This window comes from Carettochelys insculpta, chromosome 31 (assembly GCF_033958435.1).
Source record: "Carettochelys insculpta isolate YL-2023 chromosome 31, ASM3395843v1, whole genome shotgun sequence".
In the NCBI taxonomy this organism is placed as follows: Eukaryota; Metazoa; Chordata; order Testudines; family Carettochelyidae; genus Carettochelys; species Carettochelys insculpta.
Window position 1 is genome coordinate 14436198 of NC_134167.1, and position 23933 is coordinate 14460130.

At 50.4% G+C, this 23933-nt stretch overlaps 1 protein-coding gene across 1 annotated transcript in view; it reads left to right on the plus strand.

The window, feature by feature from the left end:
* Nucleotides 1-61: 61 nt before the first annotated feature.
* The window catches only part of LOC142004354 (uncharacterized), a 33404-nt gene continuing 9532 nt past the window's right edge, over nt 62-23933 (plus strand). The window contains 6 exon segments of the mRNA XM_074981948.1: nt 62-67; nt 2539-4584; nt 6410-6610; nt 14853-16499; nt 16502-19891; nt 21253-23750. Coding sequence (XP_074838049.1) covers nt 2637-4584; nt 6410-6610; nt 14853-16499; nt 16502-16608 — 3903 coding nt within the window. The 5' untranslated portion in view covers nt 62-67; nt 2539-2636 and the 3' untranslated portion in view covers nt 16609-19891; nt 21253-23750.

Consider the following 23933-nt stretch of genomic DNA (forward strand, 5'->3'; position numbering starts at 1 on the left):
AGGGCCTCCCTTCATACTGCGCATGCTCGGCGCGTCCTGCGGAGCCGCTGCCCGGCCGGAGTCGCAGGTGAGGGCAGGGCCGGGGAGGGGCGGGACTGAGCGGCCCCGCGGACAGCCCCGCCCGGCACCCCGCGGGGGGAGGGGCTGTGCCGGCCGAGCTGCCCGCACGGGGAAGGTCCGGGAGCTCCCTGCGGGGAACCCCCCCCCCGCCTGCCAGCCCCCCGGGAGGCCGCAGCTCGGGCCCCCCCGCAGCGCAGCCCCCCTGGCACCAGGGCCCCCGAGCAGCGGCAGAGCCCCCGGGGAGGGGCAGCTCCGCCCCCCGCAGCGGCCGCGCCTGGCGCTGGGGAGCTCCCCCGCAGGGGGGCAGCCCTGTTCCGGCCCCCCAGCCTCAGGCCCCGGGGAGCTGCCTCTGCGGGGCACCCGCCCTCTCCGCCCCCCCGTCCCGAGAGGGGGCAGCCCTGTTCCCAGCACCCCTCCGCACGCGGCCGCTGCCGAGTGTACCCCGCCGGGCAGCACCCCCATTCCTACTGCCTCGCTGCTGGAGACCCCCCTGCAGCCGGGGATCCCCCCCCCGTTCTCTGCTGCTTTGCGTTCCTGGTATCTCATGGCTGGGCAGCTGCCCCTGTAGCTGGGGGGGACCCCTGCAAGCTGCAGCCTGGATTGCGAGTGCTTCCTGTGCCTGCCGACCGACAGGTTACAGCCCCACCCCCAGGGTCCCTTGTGCCCAGGGCCACCGCTACAGGGGAGCAGCTGAGAGTGACAGGGCTCACTCCTGTATTCCCAGTGTGCTCCCTGTGGAGGAGACGCCTCCGGAGCTCATTGGCAGAGTCAGGGCTGGAGTCCTGTGGGTCTGGAGCCCAAACATGTCATAGAATCATAGAGTCCTAGGGCTGGGAGGGACCTCAGGAGGTCATTTAGTCCAGCCCCCCCTCCCCGCCTAGAGCAGGATCAACCCCAGCCAGGACTATGTCAAGCCAGAACTTAAAGACCTCTGAGGATGGAGATTCCACCACCTCCCTGGGTAACACATTCCAGAGCTTCACCACCTCCTGGGGAAAGAGTTTTTGGCAATATCCAACCTACACCCCTTCTTCTGTAACTTCAGCCCATTGCTGCTTGTTCTGCCATCTGTCACCACTGAGAACAGCCTCTCTAGAGCCCCCTTCAGGAAGTTGAAGGCTGCGATCAAATTGCCCCTCAGTCTTCTCTTCTGTAAACTAAATAAGCCCAAATCCTTCAGCTTCTCCTAATCATTACCTGCTCCACTGAACCTGCTCCATTGCATCCACATCCTTTCTATACTGGGGGCCCAGAACTGGATGCAATACTCCAGATGTGGCCTTACCAGTGCCGAACAGAGGGGATAATAACTTCTCCAGATCTGCTGGAAATACTTCCCCTAATGCACCCCAACATGCCATTAGCCTTCTTGGCTACCAGAGCACACTGTTGACATGGGAGCCAGCCGCCTCTCCTCCTGCTCACAGCCGTATTATGGGTCGTCTATTTCAGACCTAGCTGGGTCCCTTCCCCCCCCAGCCTCACTCCCCCATCACCGAGCGTGGGGTGTCACGGGACCCTGCATCCTCAGCCGTAATCAGATGTGACTCTCAGCCGGCAGAAAAAACAAGTCTTATGCTGTATGAATAAAACAGATTTGTTGGCCTGGGAACCAAGGACAGTCAATACATTCCACCTCTGCCATGGCTGACAGAGCCCTCAGGGAACAAGGCTCCCCTATAGCCGGAGCACCGTGTCCTCATTTTTAAGCCCATCTCAGCTGTCAGGCAACCAAAATTCATGGTTTCATCAAGTGCTGCTGGCTGAATTGATGTACTCACTTGGGGGAGAACAAAGCCAGCAGTCCTGTCGCACCTTAAAGACGAACAATAATGTAATGAGCTTTCATGGGGAAGACCCACTTCAGGTGCTGGAGCAGAACAGAGAGAAAACTTCAGTTTTTCTTTCCCGCAAAAGCTCACAACCTAATAGATAGTCTTTAAGGTGCTACAGGACTGCTTGTTTGTTTTGCAATGATACAGACTAACCCGGCCACCCCTCTGGGGGTACTGAAGGGTCTGCACTGACAGTATTTTTGAAAACTCCAGTTCTGTTGACAATCAGGAAATTGCTGGACACACAAACTTGAACACGAATGGTATTTGTTTTAATTAATTTCTCTCCCAGCTCTTTGTTTTCAGGTGAAACCAATGATACTTACCCTATGACTACCATTGCTGGTTCCCCAGTGGCAGCCACATACGTCTGCAACAGCAGCTTGTAAATACGGTCAATAAAGCCCGTGCAGCTGTCAACTTCTGATTTGGTCTCGTCTTTTTCACTTGTTCCTCCTGGGAACTGAGATGTATATTTGGTGCCAGGCCCACAAAAAGTTAATTTGGCCCTGGATTTCACCAAAATGCTACTGTTCTGAAACCAAAGGGAGGCATGGGGTGGATAGAAGGTTTGTAACATTTATGTGCAACCAAATCGTACTGTGCTCACACTGATGTTCTTTTGTGGTCAAATTTCTGATAGGTGTCCGTGGCAGCAGTTGCTGTGAGGAACCTGGATCAGTGCTGGGTGTGAAGTGTTGCAAGGTTACAGCCACGTCAGCTTCTAGCTTTATTCCAGAAATGTCGCACAAACACCTCTGTTCTGCAAATGGTGACCAACAGAAACAATTTAAGCTTTTGAAAAAGGACTCTACAGACAGTGATGACAGTCAGCTTGTGTGTCAAACAGGTGGAGGATGTTTTTCTGTTGCTCATGGTGGCCGGGATGACATCACTCAACATCTTCAAACAAAAAAACACAAAAGGGCCGAACGAACTCAGTGTGCAAATGCAAGAGTTTCGGAAATTTTGGTTAAGCAAAACACAGATGCTGATCTTATCAATGCAAGTGAGGGACTGTTTGCTTACCATTCTGTGCGCCATGGACACGGTTTTGGATCTCGGGACTGTACCTCGCAGTTGATTAAAAAACTTTACCAACCCAAGTTCTCATCTGCGCCTTCAAAATCTGAAGGAATAATTCGCAGTGTATTAGCTCCACTGTCGACAGAAGAACTACAGTGTGATTTGGAGAAGTGCTCGTTTATCACACTGTGTGTGGATGCATCAAACAAAAAGGGTCAAAAGCTGTTCCCTGTTCTCGTGCGCTATTTTCATCCAGATAGTGGGATACACACCAAAATTATTGATTTTTCTTCTCTGCCATGTGAAACTCCTGAGGTGCAGTGTGAATTTCTGTATCAGTTAATTGAGAAACATTCTCTTGGTGAAAAGCTTGTTGGGCTCTGTGCCGACAACGCCAATACAAATTTTGGTGGCGCTAAATGCGCTGGGAACAACCACGTATGGCGGAAACTGCAAGTGAAACTAGGGAAAAAGATCTTTGGTATCAGTTGTGGTGCTCACGTCGTTCACAATTGCCTGCAAGCGGCAGCCGACTGTCTTCCAATTGATTTGGAGTCTTTTGCTCTGAAAGTTTACAAATACTTTCACATTTACTCTGTGCGTGTTGAAGAATTGAGAGAGTTCTGCCAATTTGTCAACCTTGAGTATTCCAAATTGCGAGAGCACAGTAGCACCCAATTCCTTTCTCTTGGTCCAGCGCTAGAACGAATTCTGTTGACTTTTGATGGCCTCAGGGCATATTTTCTCTCTCAAGACAAATGCCCAACACTGCTCAAGAAAGTCTTTGGTGACCCTTGCACAAAGCTGTGGCTTGCTTTTGCTACTAAGCAAATAGGCATCTTTCAGAAGACAGCGGAGGCAATTGAGACAAGTGACTCATCGCTGACAGAAGTTGCATTGCATATTCGTGCCCTTCGAAATAATTTAGCAGAGTCTCTTGGGGAAAGATTTGTGGCATCACCCACGCGAATCCTGCTGCAGTCTTTGGTTGAGGGCGAGGAAATGAACGAACAGGAATTTTATGACGCAGTTGATAATTTTTATTCAACGTCTTTGATGTACTTGGGGCACTGGAAACCTGCCTTTGAGTGCATGGAAAAGCTCGAGTGGGTCCTGTTGAGAAGCATGCCGGTGTGGGATGATATCCAGAGCAGTATTGCCATTTGCTGCACAAGAATTCCCACCCTACGTTTGATAGATGAGAATTGTCTCTTTGAGGAATGGAGAAATGCAAAACCAATAATTTCCTGTCACACGGCTGACTGGAACACGCAGAAAACCCCCATTTCTGAAAGGTGGCAGAAGGTTTTTCAGGAGATGGACAAGAAGGCAGTAGAATACTCCAATCTGGCAAAGGCGGTGGAGTTTGTTTTGTGTTTGCCGGGCACCACAGCCCCTGTTGAACGTGTCTTCTCAGTAATGAATGCAGTTTGGTCACCTGAAAAATCACATCTCGGTGATTGTACGAGGAAGGCTGCTTTGTTGGTGCGAGTGAATTTTGACCTAGACTGTGCTGCGTTTTATGAGAAGTTGCTGGCAAACAAGCAGATCCTTCAAAAAATTGCTTCACATGGCAAATACAATCTACCAGAAGTATCCCACTCCGGAGGACAGCATGATGAGGGCAAGACCAGCACTTCTCAAGAGCAGACGCCACTTAATTGTAAATATATATTTTTAAATTTTTGCCTCTTGTTAGTTAGAATAATGTCATACATCTTTGTAACGGATGCTCTGGCAGGGGTGGTACAGGGAGGACCTGGGTCAGGTGCGGGGGTGCAGATGAGCAGGTGAAGGCTGGGCTGGGGCAGATCCAGGGGCTGACCGTCCCTTGCTGCCTAGGACAGGGTGGCTGCCCTGCTTGGTGTCCTGCCACACTGGGAGAAGCTGCCCAAGCCCTAGGGACGTGGGGGGCCTGGCCAGGGTTGCAGGATGATTCCTCACTCACTAGGACTCTGGGCAGTGAACGCTGAGGAGCAGATGCTTGAGATAACTGTAGTGATTTCCCACCTGTGGCCTGGCTGAGCAAGCTGGGTTGGCTCTGCCTGGCACCTCCTGGGTCTTAGCTCTGGGCACCAGGGTCTCTCTGCTCCTTCTCCTCGCATGTGCCTACCATGTGCGCTGGCAATGCACAACCAGGCCATGTTGCCCAGCATGTGTGTGTGTGTGTGTGTCAGAACCGGATCCCTTTTGTGTAGTAAGGTTGAAACTTGAGCCGTGCGCTGAGCGAAATGAATATGGATTTGAGATCTGATTTGTGTGTGGTGTTAACTAGGGTTGTCAAATGCTTTAAAAAAATAGTCTGCAACACAAACACACGCAACATACTGTAGCAACACAAACATGCAGACCCACAGCATATAGCAGCACAAACGCACAACACCCGCACGCAGTGCGTAACCAGGCCGATACACACACACTCGTAGGCTACGTCTGCACTGGAAGCATCAGAAGCGAGGTTCTGGCAAGGCTTCTGTCAACAGATGGCGGTTGTGCAAAAGCGGATTGCTCTTTTGACCCGCTCTGTCGACAAAAGGGCCCCCCGGAGTATCGGCACAACTTTTGTGTCAGCTTGTCTACAAAACACACTTTGTGTGGACGCCCCGAGAGTTGTGGACAAAACCCTCTAGTGTAGACATAGCTATAGTGTATAGCAGCAACACAGACCGCACACACGCACCAGAGAAGGGGGACAGGAGGCCATCTGGCTCCCCACAGGGAGCAGCCAGGCTGGGCTGGTGATTGGTGTCCCCCGAAGACTCCCACAGGTCACCAGGAGGGAGAACCGGCCACCCCAGCGATGGATTGCGGGTGGGGCCAGGGCTAGAACCAGAGCATTGGTTTCTCTGTGCACTCCTCCTCCTCCTCCACCCATGTGGGGCTGGGGCTGGAGTGCTCGGGCTGCCCCCAGCCAGGGCCCTGCGGTTGTGGGCTGGGACGCGGAGCCCTGCAGCTGCAGGACTCTGGCCGGGGCAGCTTCATGGCTGGGTGGGAGCTGCCTTGGCTGTGGGATCCTGGCCAGGGACAGCCTCGCAGTCACAGGACCCCAGCCAGGGACAGCCCTGTGTCTGGGAAGAGGCTGGGGTGTGGAGTCCCACCAGCAGCCCCAGGGCAGCCCTCTGGCTGGGAGGCGGCTGGGGCAAGGAGCCCCACTATTCCTGCAGCTGCGGGACCCCAGCCCAGGTGGGGAACCAGCAGCCCTGGCTGCGAGCCCTGGGAAGCCCCTCCAGCAGCACCAGCCGTCAGTTAAGGTGGCATTAAACCCTGCAATCAAGCATCAGTTTTTTAATGTGTTAATTCTGCCCTTTGTTAATCACAGGCGTTAACACGAGTTCAGTGAGGGCCCTCGGAATGACTAGACTCAAGGGTTTGCTCAAATGTCGGTGTCTAGCACGTCTGTCAACAGGGAACGAGTGTGGGGAGATTGGGGCTGTGGAAGGGATTAAAGCCCCTTCTGAAGTGTCTCCAATTGCCCTTCTCCCCGCCAGGCTGCAGAACCCCCAGGTCGTGCTCCAGATCAGCCCCTGCCCGGAAGAGACGGAGAGAGGAAATGGCTGTGGCGGAGCCGGTGACCTTCGAGGAGGTGGCTGTGTGTTTCTCGGAGGAGGAGTGGGCGCTGCTGGACCCGGGGCAGAGAGCCCTCCACAGGGATGTGATGCGGGAGATTTATGAGACCGTGCGCTGGCTGGGTGAGGATCCCTGTCCCCTGGGGTGTCGGAGGCTGTGTGGGCCCTGCAGCAGCTGGGTTGGCTTTGGTTCAGGGTCCTTCATTGCCCCCCCGACCCCAGTGTCAGGAGCGTCAGTCCCAGTGATCATTGGCTCCTGCGTGAGAGACTGGCCCCTCCACGGCGCCCCCCAGGGGAAGCAGGTCCAGGGACATGGCAGTGCAGCTGCCCGTCCCACAGCCCAGGTCTCCATGTGCTTCCCCACCAGCTTGGCCGTGTTCTGCCTTGGCCGGAGGTGTGAGTGGGAGGGCGCAGACGGGAACGGCAGGTACCAGAGCTGTGGGGCTGGGTCCGGCTGCTGTCAGTGCTGCAGGGTACCCGGTGCCAGTGTGCTGAACCCCTGGGAGGAGGGTGCGGTTCCCGGAGTCCTTTCCTGGCTGTGGCTGGTCTCTGTGACATGCTGGTGCCTGTCAGTGGGAGGGGCTGAGGGAGGGGCGATGAGGCACTTCACGCTCTTTGGGAATAGCTCTGTACTAGAGAAACACGAGGAGAGGGCTTAGACTTCTGGCATTTCAGGCCCTGCACTTAGTCTCAGGAGACCTGTGTTCAGTTCCCTGCCCCGACACAGACTTCCCGTGTTAGCGTGGTCATGTCATTTAGACAGTTCATGCCCCACGCCCCAGTCAGACAGGACAGAACTTCAGGAAGCCTGGCCTAACCCTTAGGTGGCAGGAGTCCTGAGCAGGTGCTGAGCTGGGCTGGCAAACAGACACGGCGGCGTGGTTTCTCTCTGCTGGGAAGAAAAGCCCTACAGCAGTTTCTCCCTGGCTCCCGTCAGCTGGAGGAGCTGGGGGGTGGAGTGCTTTCGATTTGCATTTAACTTGCATTAACCTAAATTAAGCACAAATGCAAATCGCGCATAGCGGGGGATTACTGCACATGTCGCAGTTCTTGTGCCTGTGGACGAAGGTCGGTGTCAGATAAGAGAGTGGGGTTGGTACTCGCAAGCCAGCTGCACTTAAATCCATTCATATGTGAAGGTCTCTCTGCTGATGCTTAAGATTTACCTCTTGATGAAAGCCCTGTGGCGATGGGCCAGAAATGTTGGGTACAGGTGGAGGATACCCCTGGAAGCATTCAGTCACAAACGTGCATGTAGCTGGCCCCGGTGTGATGGTCGTTTATCTGCTGGAGTGGAACGGCAGCAGCTCCTGTATCCTGCCCAGGTGTCAAGCAGCCCTGTTTAGGGACAGCGCTGCTTTGTTCGAAAGAAAAGCGGGTGAGAAAACACTCCCTAAATCCCGCTTGCTCCAATTATTCCCTGCTGTTCGGTTAACCACAACTGCCTGGATGTCCAATTTTTGCAGGAACCAGGGAAGATCAGTGACTAAACAGAAGCTATGATTTGCATCCTGGAACGTGTAAACGCTTCTTGGTTGCGATGGTTGCCATGAGTGCAGGACAGCAATCGGGGGTAGAGAACTTGCATGTTATAAAAATTCATGTCACGGCTTTAAGTGAAACACATTTCTGGTACCAGCCCATTCACAGGTTGGAGCAAACCAGTCATATTTCTATGTGGGCTACCCTGACAGTCATCCAAAGCAAGCAGGAGTTGGCTTCGCCATCAGGACACTACCAGGTCCCCACTTTGAATCCAAGCCACATGCCGCCAGTCCTTACCTTACGACCACAAAGCATAGACTGAAGCAGGGACAATGCCTTGTACTTGTTAGCACGTATTCACCCACTTTGCTGTAGATGATGAAAAGGAGGGTTTCTGCGCCAGCCTGAATTCAGTGATCTCTTCAGCGCCTTTTAAATCCAAGCTATAGATACTTGGCAATTTTAATGCTAGAGTTGGTCAGGACTACGCCACATGGACAAAGGCGCTTGGACAGTACGATATTTGAAGTGAAGAGTGCTGGTTGAGTTCACCCCTTCAAACTTGTGCACAGCACGAGCTTGCTATTGCAAGCCCATTCTTCCAACCGGCAATCAAGTACAAAACAACTTGGATGAACCCTCGTTCTAAGCATTGGCATACGAAGAGATCTTTGTGCTGTCAAGTTGACGTGCACAATGTGGGGCAGCAGCCCCTGATCTGACCATGACGTGGTACTCCACGCTGTCTCCTTGAACTTTTGTCCACCAAAACATCATCATTCTGCTGTAGGCTGAAAAAAGCAGGATGTAGGCAAACTTGAAATAACGGTGCTTGTGGCAAAGGTTTAATGCAGGAATCCCTTCCTTAGTTGTCAGCAATGAAGGTCCAGAATGGTCACCCACTATTGTGGGTGACTGGATTAACATCAATGAAACAACCTACAGAACTGCTGTCGAGACCCTTGGTTTCCAAAAACGCAGGCACCAGGGCTAGGTTGACGGCAATTACAGAGATGCCCAAGCTGCTGTTGATGAGATGCATGTGACGCACCTGGCTTGGATCCATGACAAAGAGAGGTGCCTTCCGTATAGCTCCTGGAGGCAAAGTCAAATTGTGACAAATGAAAGAGGATTGGTGCAAATATCAAGCAGTTAAACTCCAAGATGCGGCTGATGGGCATGAGCTTACGGCATTCTGTGACAAGCTGAAAGCAGTCTATGGGCCACGCACTGCTGGCTGTTACACCAGTGTGATCTGCTGATGGCCTCACTTTGGTCACAGATAGGACTAAAATCCTTGACCGCTGAGCTGAACGTATTCACAACGTATTGAACCAGACCTCAACTTTTGACAGCAGCATTCTTGAAGATTCCTCAGTGGGCTAATGACTTATAACTGGTTATACCAGTAACTCTTGATGAGGTACCAAAAGCTGTTAACCAGAAGAAATCTGGAAAGACATGTGGTAGTGATGCCATTCCATCAGAAGTTTATAAAGTTGCTGGTGGCCTGCTGAGGTACCATCTCACCCCTTTGTTTAGTGCCATTTGGAGAAGGAGCTAGTCCCTTAGGACTTCAGAGACCGATTGTACACACATACAAGGGTAAAGGTGACTGTGTCTGTTGTGATGGTCATCGGGGCATCTCTCTGTTCTCTATAGCGGATGAGATCCTGGCCCACATCCTTTACAACTGGTTGTGACTATGTATTCAAAAACGGCATTATTCCTGAAAGCCAGTGCAGATTTCATGCCGGTTGAGGCGCTGCCAATGTGATTGTTGCAGCCAGACAGACACGAGAAATGTAGAGGGCCACAGGAGGACCTCTGTCAACAGAAATGGGCTTTCGAAAAAACTTGGGCAAACTGGCTGTCCTGAAAAATTTGTCGACACACGAGATGATCTTCTGTGGCTAGCTTGCACTTAGAAAGTGCTCTGGTGGTGGTCAGTATAAGCGCTATAAAGACATCTCAAAGGCCACCGTGACATCATCTGTCATATCTTCCAGGGATCTGGAAGCTAGTTCAAGATGGATTGTCCTGGCGGCAAACCACTGTACAGGCTCTTAATTGCTTTGAGAGTCAGTGTATCCAGGCACTACAGGAAAAACATAAGATCTGAAAAGAATGTACGACACCTGCAGTTGGCAATTTTTCATGTGACGTCTGTAACTGGTTCTGCCAATCAAGGATTTGTTTAGTTGCTTACCATTGGCAGCGTAGAAGAGGATATCCATCAATTGATGGCTCAGTCCAAGAAGTAGTAGTAGTACCCCACCATCCCAGTGAAGGCCTAGATCCTCTTTATAGGCCAATCTCTGATGGCCTCCACTTTAGTTGGGTCTGGCTTTAAGCAGCCGCTGCCCATGTGGTGGCCCAAGTAGGTTGCCTCAGCCATCCCCACCTTGCACTTCCATCCTAGATAGTCAGCCCAGCCTCCTGAGGCTAGTCTAGCACCTAGTTGACCTGTGACACGAGGACCTCACACATTTGGCTGAAGAGACAAATGTCATTGAGGGTGATAGAACATTTTGCCCTTTCTTATATCAACAGCTGGTCAGCATGACTAGACATGGGGTAGGCATTAAACACTGGAGGGTGGCTGGTTCACCTGCAGTACCAGCATCTTCTGGACCTTCCATTCTAGGTCCTGAGCCATTTTGGTCATGGCTCTGAATAGGGAACAACTTATAGAAGTGTGGGTGCCTCTCTCTATTCTGTGGACAGCCAGGCTAGGGAGTGAGTGCTGGTGGGAGAACAGCTTCTGATGTGAATGCAGCACCCCCATGATCTTCTTTGGCTGGGAGGGGGATAGCTGGTCAAAGAGGGGAATAGATTCCAGCAAGGAGCCAGCTCCACCCCCAGGGCACAGCTCCACCAAGGGATCATTCCCCCCCTCCCTTTCACTTCCTCTCCCAGTGGCTGCACGCAGACAGCACCAAATTCTCCCTGTCCCAGTACCGTTTCATCATGTTGACACACAGAACCCTGGTTAGACAGTCCACCACATAATTCACCTCTTTCAGCTGTTTTACAGTCATTGAATGGACCATCCCAGACGGCTTGTTCCACTGCATGTTTATGAGAACTGTCACTTGGTCCCCAGTGTCGTAGGTTCGGGCCTGAGCATTGTGGTCATACCAGACTTCTTGCTTCCCTTGAGCCCTGGTCAAGTTCTCCTTGGCGAGGCCCATGGGCTCAGCAAGCCTTTCCCAGAAGGTCAATACCTATGTCACCATCAATTCCCCTCCAGGAGAGGCCATCCCCTCTCTCTCATTTCTTAGCAAGTCCACAGATCCCCCTACCCTCCTCCCATGCAGCAGCTCAAATGGGGAGAACCCCTGTGGATTACTGGGGTTCCTCCTTCTATGCAAACAGCTGGTGGGGTAAGTACTTGTCCCAGTCTTGTGAGTGCTGGTTCATAAAAGCTTTCAGCATCTGCTTCAGGGTCCCATTGACCCTCTCCGCCAGCTTAACATCCAAGTAGGATGGGAAACAGGATCGAGGATCACAAGCGAGAAGAAAGCACCCAACACCAAAGCTAGCGGGAAAACATGTATTTGAGGCAATCAGCACCCCAAAGTAAGTTTCCGAACCCTATGCCTCAAGAAGCATTGATCTTACGTCCCTTCAGCAGTCGGGGGGCCCCTGGAATGAATGCAGATGGCCCCAAGGAAGTTGTGTGACACTGGCACCTGGTCCAATGAAGAAATCCGATTTGCTGCCCAGCAGTGTGGTTTTTATAGGCTCCCTTACTTGCAGAGTCCTGATTATATAACATAATGGCTACGTCTACACTAGCACACTACGTTGACGTAGCCTATTTCGAAGTAAGAACATCAAAATAGGCCACTTCAACGCGTATTGTCTACACGTCCTCCGGGGCTGGTTCCGTCGACGTTCAACGTGGAAGTAGTGACGGGGAACATCAAAAGGAGCTGCCCTGGAAGGAAATGCAGAGTGTCCATGCACACAAGCGCTCCCCCCTCGAAATAAGGGGCCAGCAAAGCCTGCGGATGGGGTCACAGGCTGGACTTGCCCTCCTGGGGCAACAGCAGGCCCCTCCCAGATACACTCAGCCTGCACGGCGCAAGGTCCGCAGAGCCAATAACCAGTTGCAGACTCCGTGCACACAGCATGGACCCCCAGCAGCAGCCAGAAGCCCTGGGCTAAGGGCTGCTGCACGTGGCGACCATAGAGCCCCGCAGGGCCTGGACAGAGCGTCTCTCAACCCCTCAGCTGATGGTCGCTACGGAGGACCCTGCTATTTCGAGGTAGCGGGATGCGGATTGTCTACACACGCCCTACTTCGATGTTGAACGTCAAAGTAGGGCGCTATTCCCATCTTGGGATAGGAGTAGCGATTTCGACGTCTCGCGGCCTAACGTCGATTTCAACGTCGAAATAGCGCACGGTGCAGGCAGACGCGATGTGTGCTATTTCCATGTTGCGCCAGCTACTTCGAAGTAGCTAAGTGTAGACGCGCCAATGTTATATATGTTCATTCACTTAGTACGTTGGATTTTCCCTTTCCTGTTTCTGTGCTGCTTCAGTTGCCTATCAGACATTGTTCAGGTGTGGGGGGCAGGTAGGCTGCTCTCCCTGAGTCACAACAGCGGTGGGGGGACTCCGCCTGCACCCTTAGATCACCGTGCCGAAAATGGGCAGCAGCACATCGGCCGCGGCGTCAGCCTCGATGGAGGTCAGAGCCACTGAGTCAGGGTGGAGGATGGGGTATTTCTGACTGGAAGAGGCTGCCTTGCTGAAGGGCCTCGCTACATCCACGGACGCTTCCTGCAACAGCTCCTCTGTGAGAGGCAGTGGCCTCAAGGCGCTTTCCCCTTGTCTCAGGCCTTACTCACCCTCTGGCAGAACTTGCAGGGCTGGCAATACTGATGGACAGCAGCAAAGACTGCTGGCTAGAAAAACTTCTGTAACAGCCTCTTCCGGGCATCCTGGGAGCAGCCAGGTACTTTTGCTGCGCTATTTTTGGGGGACCATTAGTTGCGTCTGGACTCCCCATGGCCCCACTTTCCCTGTGGGAACTCATTCCGATATAGGAATCCCTTCTCCCCCAGGAATCTCTCCCTGCGTTTCCCCTGCTCCACCCCTGCCAGGATTGGGCTGGGCGAGCTGGCCAGGTCCCTCAGCTTCTGGAAGGATGGATCTCTGCGTCTCAGCCTGCAATTCACTGGCCAGGGAAGAGATGGGAACAGATTCCCCCTCTCTGCCTGGGCATAGGCCTTGGAGGAGAGGAAAATATACCCCACAGTAGGTACCACTGTGCTCCCTCTGCTTCCCAGGAGAGGGAACCAAATCAACACAGAGACAACCAAACAGGTGCCAGAGAAGCTCAGCAGGGGTCTTCCACTCATGGGGGCTCTCACAGCAAAGGGAAAGTCAAGAGTGAAGGAAACAACGAGGGAGGGAGAGTGGATGGGATGGTTGGGTCACTAGAATAATGGGATGAGGAGAGAAAAAGGGAACCAAAAATAGTGACAGGGAAGAAAGAAGGAGCAGTAGCCCTAAAGGGATGACCAGGGCTTGGCCAGGCTGAAGGGAAGGGGAGGCAGGGAAGGAAGGGAGCCTGTTATAGAATCCTAGGGCTGGAAGGGACCTCCAGAGTCCAGCCCCCTGCCTAAAGCAAGATAAATCATCCCAGCCAGGACTTGGCAAGATGAGGCTTGGGATGGAGCCTCCACCACCTCTCTAGGCAACGCATCCCAGTGCTTCAACACCCTCCTGGAGAAGGAGTTTTTCTTAATATCCAACCTACACCTCCCCCTCTGCAACTTCAGCCCATTGCTCCTTGTTCTGCCACCTGCCACCACTGAGAACAGTTTCTCCACAGTCTCTTCAGAGCTCCCCTTCAGGAAGTTGAAGGCTGCTATTAAATTGCCCCAGTCTTCTCTTCTGCAAACTAAACAAGCCCAAATCCCTCAGCCTCTCCTCATAGCTCATGTGGTCCAGCCCCCTAATACATTTTGCTGCCCTCCTCTGGACCCTCCAATGCAGCTGCATCATTTCTATACCAGGGGGCTGGGGGGGTGCAAGAACTGCATGCAGTACCCCAGATGTGGCCCTACCAGTGCTGAATGGGGGGAATAATAACTTCTCTAGATCTTCTCAAAATGCTCCTCCTCATGCACCCCACTCTGCCACTAGCCTTTGTGACAACAAGGATACACTGTTAACTCATATCCAGCCTCTTATCCACTATAATCCCCAGGTCCTTTTCTGCTGCACTGCTACTTAGCCACTCGGTCCCCAGCCTGTAACAGGGCTTGGGATTCTTCTGTCTCAAATGCAGGACTCTGCACTTGCCCTTGTTGAATCTCATCAGATTTCTTTTGGTCCAATCATCCAGTTTACCCTATCCCTACCCTCCAATGTATTTACCTGTCTCCCTAGCTTAGTGTCATTTGCAGATTTGCTGAAGGTACAATCCATTCCCTCATCCATGTCATTAATAAAGATGTTGAACAAAATCAGCCCCAGAACTGATCCTTGGGGCACTCCACTTGAAACCAACTGCCTACCAGACATTGAGCCATTGGTCACTACCCATTGGGCCTGATCGTCTAGTCAGTTTCTCTCCACCTTAGAAACCAATTTCTGTGTCCCCCTAGCAGATGTCACTTGTGCCTTTTCATCCAATCTACCTGGCCCTTCAGTCTGTCTTCAGCTCCAGCCAGAGGGCAGGGGCAGGGCTGGGTTTCTTGTCTGGGGAAGGGTTGTGAGGAAGGAGGATGAACTCAGCTCATGACTGTTCAACCTCCCGAGCAGTTATTTGGTGTGTTCCCCCTTTTCTGTTCCCCTTTCTCAGTTTCCCATTCAGCTCAGCACAGAGAATGACTCTGGATTCTCTCTGTCCCAACAGGTAAGGTGACAGTGAATGAGAACAATGAGAAGAATCTTCAGCAGGAAAGACGAGAGCAAGTGTTTCCAGGTGGGGTGTTACTGGGAAGATCTGAGGGGCACTTTTCTCAGAGTCCCGACCAGTGGGAGACCGGTGAGAGTCAGCACAGCCCAGAAAGGCAGCAGGGAAACTCCAATCAGAGGAGCAGAGGGGTGAAAAGAAACAAACCAACGATTCAACAGAAAGTCCCCCATCAACAAGCCCCCTATACCTGCAGTGAGTGTGGGAAAGTCTTCCAACGGAGACAGGCCCTTATTTTACACCAGAAAATCCACACACAAGAGAGTGGTTTCACCTGTCCTGGCTGCGGGAAAAGCGTTTGTCAGTGTGCACCTCTTACTGATCGTCAGAGAACCCATAAAGCAGGGAAACTCTTCATCTGCTCTGACTGTGGGAAAAGCTTCAGTTTGCTCTCATCTCTTAACAATCATCTTACAGCCCATATGGGGCAGAAACTCCATAACAGCTCGGACTCTGAGAAAAGCTTCAGACCCAATTCAGACCTTGTTGGACGGAGAATCCCCACGGGAGAGAAACCCTTCCAATGCTCAGACTGTGGGAAATGCTTCCGTCAGCCCTCGTATCTTAAGAGTCCTCCTACAATCCACACAGCAGAGAAACCCTATAGCTGCTCTGAGTGCGAGAGAAGGTGCTTGTTCCTTAGTGAACGTCAGATCATACATACTGGAGAGGGACTCTACAGCTGTTCTGACTGCCCGCAAAGCTTCAGTAGGCGCTCGCACCTTGTTACACATCAGAGAATCCACACAGGAGAAAGAACCTTCACCTGCTCCGATTGCGGGAAAAACTTCAGTAGAAGCTCAAACCTCCTGAGACACAGGAGATCCCACACGGGAGAGAAACCCTTCAAGTGCTCTGACTGTGGCAAGTTCTTCAGTCGGCGCTCGTCTCTTAAGAGTCATCATGCAATCCACATAGCAGAGAAACCCTACAGCTGCCCTGACTGTGGGAAAAACTTCAGTCGGCGTTTTCACCTTGTTACGCATCGGAGAATGCACACAGGGGAGAAACCCTTCGCTTGCTCTGACTGCGGGAAAGGCTTCAGTCGGCGCTCATCTCTTCAGAGTCATCGTGCAATCCACATAGCAGAGAAACCCTACAACTGCCCTGACTGTGGGAAAAGCTTCAGTACGCGTTTGCACCTTGTTACGCATCGGAGAATGCACACAGGGGAGAAACCCTTCGCCTGCACGGACTGTGGGAAAAGCTTCAGTCCGCGCTCCCCTCTCAACAGTCATCGTACAACCTACAGAGGACAGAAACCCTGTAACTGTTGCAAAAGCTTCAAACCGTGCTCAGACCTGGTTAGACACAGGCGGATGAACACAGGAGAGAAACCCTTCAGCTGCTCTGACTGTGGGAGAAGATTCATACGGAAGTCACACCTTGTTAGACATAGTAGCATCCACACAGGAGAGAAACCCTTCAGCTGCTCTGACTGCGGGAAAAGCTTCAGACAGTGCTCAGACCTTGTTAGACACAGGAGAATCCACACAGGAGAGAGACCCTTCAACTGCTCTGACTGTGGGAAAAGCTTCAGAGACAACTCCGACCTTGTTCGACATAAGAGAATCCACACAGGGGAGAAATCTTCAGGTGCTCTGACTGTTGCAAACCCTTTGGTCAGAACACAAACTTCAGTGAATATCAAAGAATCAACATAGGGGAGAAGCTCTGTCACCTGAATTCCCTTTAAGCTGTGTGGCTGTGTGCAGAAGCCTACTAAGGGCCATGCAAATGCTTAGGGCTGTGGTGAGAGATGCCTCTAGCCCCTGGTCTCAGCCCCAGCCCAGCCCTGGCAGGGGGACAGTCGGCTGTCCCATGGCCCCAGCCCCAGAACAGCCATTGCAGTGAGATGTGACTCTGTGCCCCACTTGTCACAGCAGCCCCGGAGCTCAGGGACAGAGAGCACAATTGTCACTTTCCTAGAACACTGATCCCAGTGGAGTTCAGTTCTGTTCCCTAGAACTGGACTGTAGGGCCTTTTCCACAGTAGGATGGAAGCAGCCGAGTTACTGTTAGCAGCAGTTACCAGCCCCAATGCCAGAGGGCATGAAAGGAAAGAATCATGCTTGAAATTTATTTAAAAAAAAAAAAAAAGTTGAACCTCTCTCGTCTGGCACCTTCCAACCTGACTGCTGCTGAAGCAGAGAATTTGCTGAGCAATGAGTCAGTATTGTCCAGCAGCATTACCAATCCTTCCACTGGTTCCTGGGCTTTTAGAAGATGTTTAGGCTATGTTTAGACCAGGCGTGTCCAGCCCGCGGGCCGCATGCGGCCCTGGACAGCTAGAAATGCAGCCCCACAAGATCGTAAACTTTTAACATTATTATGTGATTTATATACATTAACTATATTATATATTTTATATGCGGCCCAAGACAATTCCTCTTCACTCAGTGCGGCCCAGGGAAGCCAAAAGGTTGGACACCCATGGTTTAGACTGTTGTTGCTATTTCAGGATACAGATGTATGCTGAAATAGCAACTCTATGGTTTTTCCCCACACTTGAAATAGCAGGGCTATTTCTAGCACGGTATTCTGGTTCCACTATGCCTTGTCATGAGACTGTTTGAAATAGGCCCTTTGGGGCACCAGGTTTGAAATGAGGTATCTCAAAATAATTTATGCGGTTTTTGTTGAGCAAATTGCAAAAATTATTTCAAATTACAACGACAGTCTAAACATAGCATTGGGGTAAATTCCAGCTAAGTAACAGCACAGAACCCTGTGAGCCAGGACTGGTGGCTGTAAACAAACTTTATGGGACTGCAGAAAACTTGGTCACATCCTTGATGTAGTGGACATCCAGCCAACTACAATCATGCTGGATGATGGATGTTGCTGGACCAGAAAGTGACGGATTAGAGAGGTTCAGCCTCCACAGCCTTAAAACTACCTGAGATAATTCTTCTAAAAATAAAACATGAATCGGTTATTGTTCGTGCCCTCTCAAATATATGGTGAGAAGTCTTAGAACGGTAGCTGTGTTAGACTTCTACTCGGCCTCAGGCTCTGCCCCCAACTCCATCTGTTCCCCAGACACTAACGCTGCCTTTCTCCTCCCGCACATCCTTAACAGCACCGAACAGCTCATCATAGCAGATAGGAGGCACCGGCTGAGGCTTAAGCTGATCTGTGGGGCCCAAGTCTGCAGGGGAGGGCAGGATCTGATCCGTGTTATGCTTTAAGAAGCACATGGGGTCTTTTTCAGAGGGATAAGGCAAGAACGCTGCATTTGAGAATACAGCACTATCATATTATGTGCCTATAATATACTTAGTTTACTCACAGGCATACAGACTGTCTTGTGGTTGCTTATAGTTACCCAAAGTCGCTCATTCTAATCCATTGGCCAGATGAGTTAGATATGAGAGTGGAGCCAGGTTCTGTTGATCCGGATCAGTGCTCCCATGTTAACAAGATGAGAAGAACCCAACCCTGTAGTGAGACCCACATCTTTCATATGGTTCAGTCCGTAGTTCTGGTTCTGTCCCACTGCCCCAGGCACTGAGAGTCACCAGGCAAAGGCAGGTGGGTTTGACCCTTTGCCATGGCCCCAGGTTTCTGTGTGACTCATCACCTACAGATGGGACTTGATTTTCCTCTCTGGGTGGGTCACTGCTGTAGAGTCCAGCTCTCGTTGTCCTTCAGCCACCAAGTCTTTGTTGTGGAGACAGGCGGCTACAGAGGGTAACTCTCTCAGCATCCACATTCACACCCCTCCTCACCCAGAGACAGCACAAGGTTTACAGACGAATACATCAGCAAAATGGAGTCTTAGATCCAATATGAAGTTAGATACAGAGCGTCTTACGAATATAAAATAACCAACAGAAAGGATAGTACAGAGGTACAAAGTAGTGTAAAATAAGAAATCTAAAGAGTAATACAAAAGCCTGTGTCCTATTAAAAAGATTCAGGGTTATATAGGGTGATACAAAGACAATAATAATAATAATACAAAGTTTCCATTAAAAGGTACATTACTATCCAGGGTTGCTACGTCCATGGGGCTGCCAGTGGGTGCTGGCCACCCACAACTTTTTCCCATAGGTACAGCAGCCCCAGGGTCTGATGGACTCAGCGTCTGTGCCCCGAAGCAATGGGCGCAGGATCAGACTGCAAAGTCCTGGATCAGAAACCATTCTGTAACTTTCTGCATGCAGGCCTTCCCGCAGATACCAAGCCTCTGTGTGTCTAGCTATGAAATAGATATCACAAGGATCACCAGGTTTCCTGAATTTGGCATGATTATAACGTTTGGCATTTTAATGAACTTATAAGTTGCTGGGTATTGAAAGCTGGGAAATGAAGTAATTCTCCTTACTGGCCTAGAAACAAAAGGCACTTGCAAGAAACCCAAACTGTACCTTTTTAAAAAAAAAAAAATTTTCTGTTGCATGGGTTTTGAATGTGTGGTGCTGGCAGTACTTCGTATCTCTGTGTGACACGGATCCAGAAACGGGGGCGTAACTAGTAGGTTAAATGACCCAAACCGAAAAGTATATGAATGAGAATTAAGGCCGCCTGTAACACAGCCATGTTAGACTGGGTATAGCTTGTTAGATGTTAACCGTGTAACTTGGGTTTGTTAATTTGCTTTCACATCTTAATTACACTGTATTATGCTTATGGAAGTTTTGGTTAATGTTAGAGTGGACGACGCAAGATATTAGAGGAAGCAGCCTTACTTACGTTGTCCTCAAACCAGTCCAGTTGAAGTACGGCAGTTTGAGGTCATGAGGAAGGCCGTCCAATCTTAAACCTCTCTGTAAACCTCTGACGAGATGCTACAAATAGACCTGCTACTAACCTAACAGCAGCAAGATGGTAACTAGTGGCGTAGAGGTGCATGACTCTGAAGTCTGGTCCATCTGCAGAACCTCCAACAGTGAGACCTCAGGAGTGGAAGAGACTGGTGAACTTCCTCTCCAGCTGGTTCATCCCAAGGACATCGAGTTTATACCCCATCAAAGGTAAGTTGTATGTGGTACTGGTCTAGGAGTTAAGAGTTGGTTACAGAAAGAAAATATAAAAATCTGGTCTAATTCCTAAATTTTATCACGCTAAGGCAAATTGACAGTTTGCCTTTCCCCATAACCCATGACAGTTTGTGCTTGCTGGAAGCTTTTCCGCTTCAAAGCTTTTCTTGCCTTTCAAACATTTTTTTTGCCTTCAGCATAGGTGTGGGAGGAGAGGCGACATGGTGATGTTATTGGCCCTTATTTTGTACTCTCCAGGTACCAGAAAGATCCTTGCTGTGTCCTGGGGCCAGGCAGCCTATGGTGTATGTGCTGAAGCACCTGCCTTTTGTGGCAATTGTGAACCTCAAGTCTGCAGCTCCCCTGCTGGTGAATGGCCAGCGATGATGCCTTAACATCTGGCTGGCTCTTGGTCACCCTGGCATTGCCTCTACAGAGCTAGTCCATGGGTGTTTTGCAGATTTATGTTTCACTTACTATTTTTTGTCACCAAAGCTAATGTAAGAAATGTACATTTGTGAGAGACAATTGCTTTTCCTCATGAGTATGTTACACATGCCCGAGTAGCCTAAGGGCTAGGGCATTGGCCTCCTAAACCAGGGATTGTGGGCTCAAGCCCTCCCTGAGGTAATGGCTGCTTTGATTAGTGTCAGTTACAAGTTAAGTTTGGATTTTTTTTTGCCATGGAAACTATGAGACCTTTGAACATTTGGAAAGAATCTCCCACAAATGTTGTCGTAGAGTAAAAATTCCCAATGGGTATCATGGCTTATGTTAAGACCTGTTTTCCATTCAGCTTGAATCGAATAATCTGGTATAAGACCTCACTAAACAAGGGTCATAAATAACAGTTAGTGTTAGTGAGATCCTGCTGTCCCTGCCCTTTGTCGTACATAATAGGCCTAGGCAAGCCATAAACAGAAATGGTGCCTTAAAGTCGGGGGGAAGCGGTATCTGCCCCAACGGCTGCATTCCAAGACCATTTCAGACCTCAGAGAAAGGCTTAGGCTGTCACTTAGATAGCACATCTTCCTTGTTCTCCATACCCAACACTGTTCACAGCTGCCAGCGCGGACTCTCAGAGATAAGAATAACAAAATCAGTACATTTGCCATTTACTTTTGCTGTTTTGCATTAATTCGCTCAGCTATGTCCCACTGAATCATACTTGTCTGGAAAGAATCAGCATCACTCCCCTGGACATGTGCTTGGAATTCCATGCATGCATTGTTTAATTACATTGTTAAGAAACACCACCTCTTTATTAGATTACAATGTTATGTGATCCATGAGTGGAGTCACTCTGTAACCGTTTAGATTATTGGTTTATTGTGCTCATTTTGTCTTACTCCTAGAACCTATCCGGGAGCCGGGGAACTCCCATTCTATCCTTTCTCTCTGCCCATTGGCATCCTATATGATCAAGTGTAACTAATTGCTTGACAGTGCCCACTGAGCCTAATAAGCATAGTGGCACTCGGCCGGTGCTGTGTCTTGATTCATACATGGTGTCCAGACTTTGTCCCAACAGTCATCTTTCACCAGACAAGAGCTGGAAGACACGTTAATTACAAAGCTGGAGTCAATGTACCTTAATTCAAGATTCTGCTCCATCTCCACTGTGGGAGACTCAATGGGAACAAACTCTCCCTTTGATGTCCCTTACTCCCAGCGAGGGTGAGGAGTCCTGGCATTGATGGAGGAGCCTGAGAGTTGAATTTCACGCATCCCTCCCAGGTGCACAAACTCAAACTCTGGAAGGTCGACCATGGCAGCGTCTATCCACCCCAGAGTGAGGCCATTCCTTAGGCTCTGGAGCTGATAGTATTCCAGTGGTCGAATCAGAAAGAGGCTTTTTGATGCCCCCTGAACGGATGTTGACACAATGGAATACGACACGTGGTTTTAGCTCTTCTTGTGCCAATGTTGTTAATTCCGTGACTCGGGAAGCAATCAAACCAGCTCTTAACACTGCTGGCTTGCGGCAATAGATTTACCTGATGTACATAATGTGTCAAACCATTTTTCTCTTTCACCCTGTTTTCTTTCTTTCTTTGTTAATAACCCTTAAGCTTTTAGATTCTAAAGGATTGGCCTAGCAGGCTGTTTTGGGTCAGATCTGTATTTTGACCTGGGGCTGTGACTGGCCTCTTTGGTGACTGGAAGACTGCTTGTGTGTCTTCCTGCTGGCCTAGTGGCAAACAGAAGTGCCCTTTGTGACACCTTATAACACAGGACACCCAGACTTGGGATGTCAGTAGCCCTGTCAACTGGCCCTGATTTGACCCTCATAAACAGTGTCCAAGAAACATTCATATAGGCCAATAGGGTCTCTCTGACCTTTGTGTTCTCCAGTATAATAGACGGAATTAGTACTGGCTAAAGCCTTCTCTGCTTGACCCACACCTGTCACAAACAACAAGCAGTCCTGGCGCACCTCAGAGACTAGTACATCACATTTCGCTCCTGACGGACATTCAATGCAGTAGCAGCTCTAATTGAACTGTAGCCTGCCGTCAGAGCAGTTTTAGGGGCACGCTCTTGTGTGAACTGTCTGATGTGAAATGGGGTGTGAGCTCGTCTCATACAATGTTCCATATAACTTTTCCCACGTGCACAGAATGAACTGTGTTATGGGCACCAATGTGGAAGTGGGGTGGAACACATCAGCTCGGTGCAGGAAACAAAAGTCCTGTGGTGGGTTTGGGGCTCGGGGGTTGGACTGTTGGGAAGGGGATGCAGGGCTGAGGAAGACATGCTGGGCTTTGTGTGGATGAGGGGCCTGGGCGGGGTACAGCCCACCATAGGACTATGGCAGGGAGAGAGAACTTCCTCCAGTTTGCTCAGGTATTGCTATGAGGAGAGTAGAGAGGCACCTCTCCCTGTCATGGCAGCTCTGGGGCTGGGGCTGTAGGATAGCTGTCTGTCCCCCAGTTGTGGCAGGTCCGGGCAGGGCCAAGATCACTGGTTAGGCATCTCTCTGCCCATAGCATTTAGGCAGCGCTTAATAAGCTGCTGCAGTATCACATTGCCACACAGCTTCAAGGGAACGCAGGTTACAGGTTTTTCTCTCCTATTTTGAGTTTTTGCTATTCACTGAGGCTAAGTCTATACTGCAGGGTTTAGAGTAGAAAGACAAATTTGTGTGTTTGAATTCATATTCAAATTCGACACATTAATACGGTATAAACAGAGCTCTCGATTACCTCACGCATTACAAGGACTGCTCCCCTTCCTTTGATGTTTGTAATTATCTCAGGCAGGACAACTAACAGTCTCCCGCACCCCCCCACCGCCCAGTCCTATATATTTGTCAGTTGTTAATTGCAATTTTGTTTTAGTCTACTGTACTTACAAATGGGAGTCTGTATTGGAAATGAGATTGAGCTGCTGAAGTGGGGCTGTCCCACGAAAGCTCAGCACCAAATAAATCACTTTGTTAGTCTTTAAAGTGCTACATTTTTGCTGTTTTTTTTTAAAGAAATGTTATTCCTGACTAGTGCGTCCACGCCGCAAACGCATTTCCAAATTGTGTATTCACACTACAGAGCGCTAGTCAGAAATAGGAGCAATGCATTTTAGGTGTGTATCCCATCATGCCTTGCCTTGTATTATGGGACGTCACCAGGAAACGCAAGGGCCCCTGCGAATCAGAAGTTGTCCTATGAGCCCCTTATCTTCCTAAATCAGCCCCGATAGGTTCCCGTTTCTTTCCATGCCATTCCAAAATGCTACAGGGAGCCCAGCTCACCTATGTGTGCAAGGAAGCTGCCATGGATTATACATTGCAAGAAGATGTGGCCACACAGCAAACACTGCAGAAGCCAGGACTACAAACTAAAAGCCAAAAAAGGTCAGTGTGTGTTGAATTATCCTGTGGGAATAAAATAGAAAAAAAAAATGGAACCAGTGCATGGCCAGTGTTTGATTGCTTTGAAATCAAGCAGGGGAATGACTCATGAAGGTTTTTGTTTTTTTTTAAATAAGCACAGATTGCTGGCGGGGGCAGGGATATGCTTGTCGGGGTAGGGGGGGA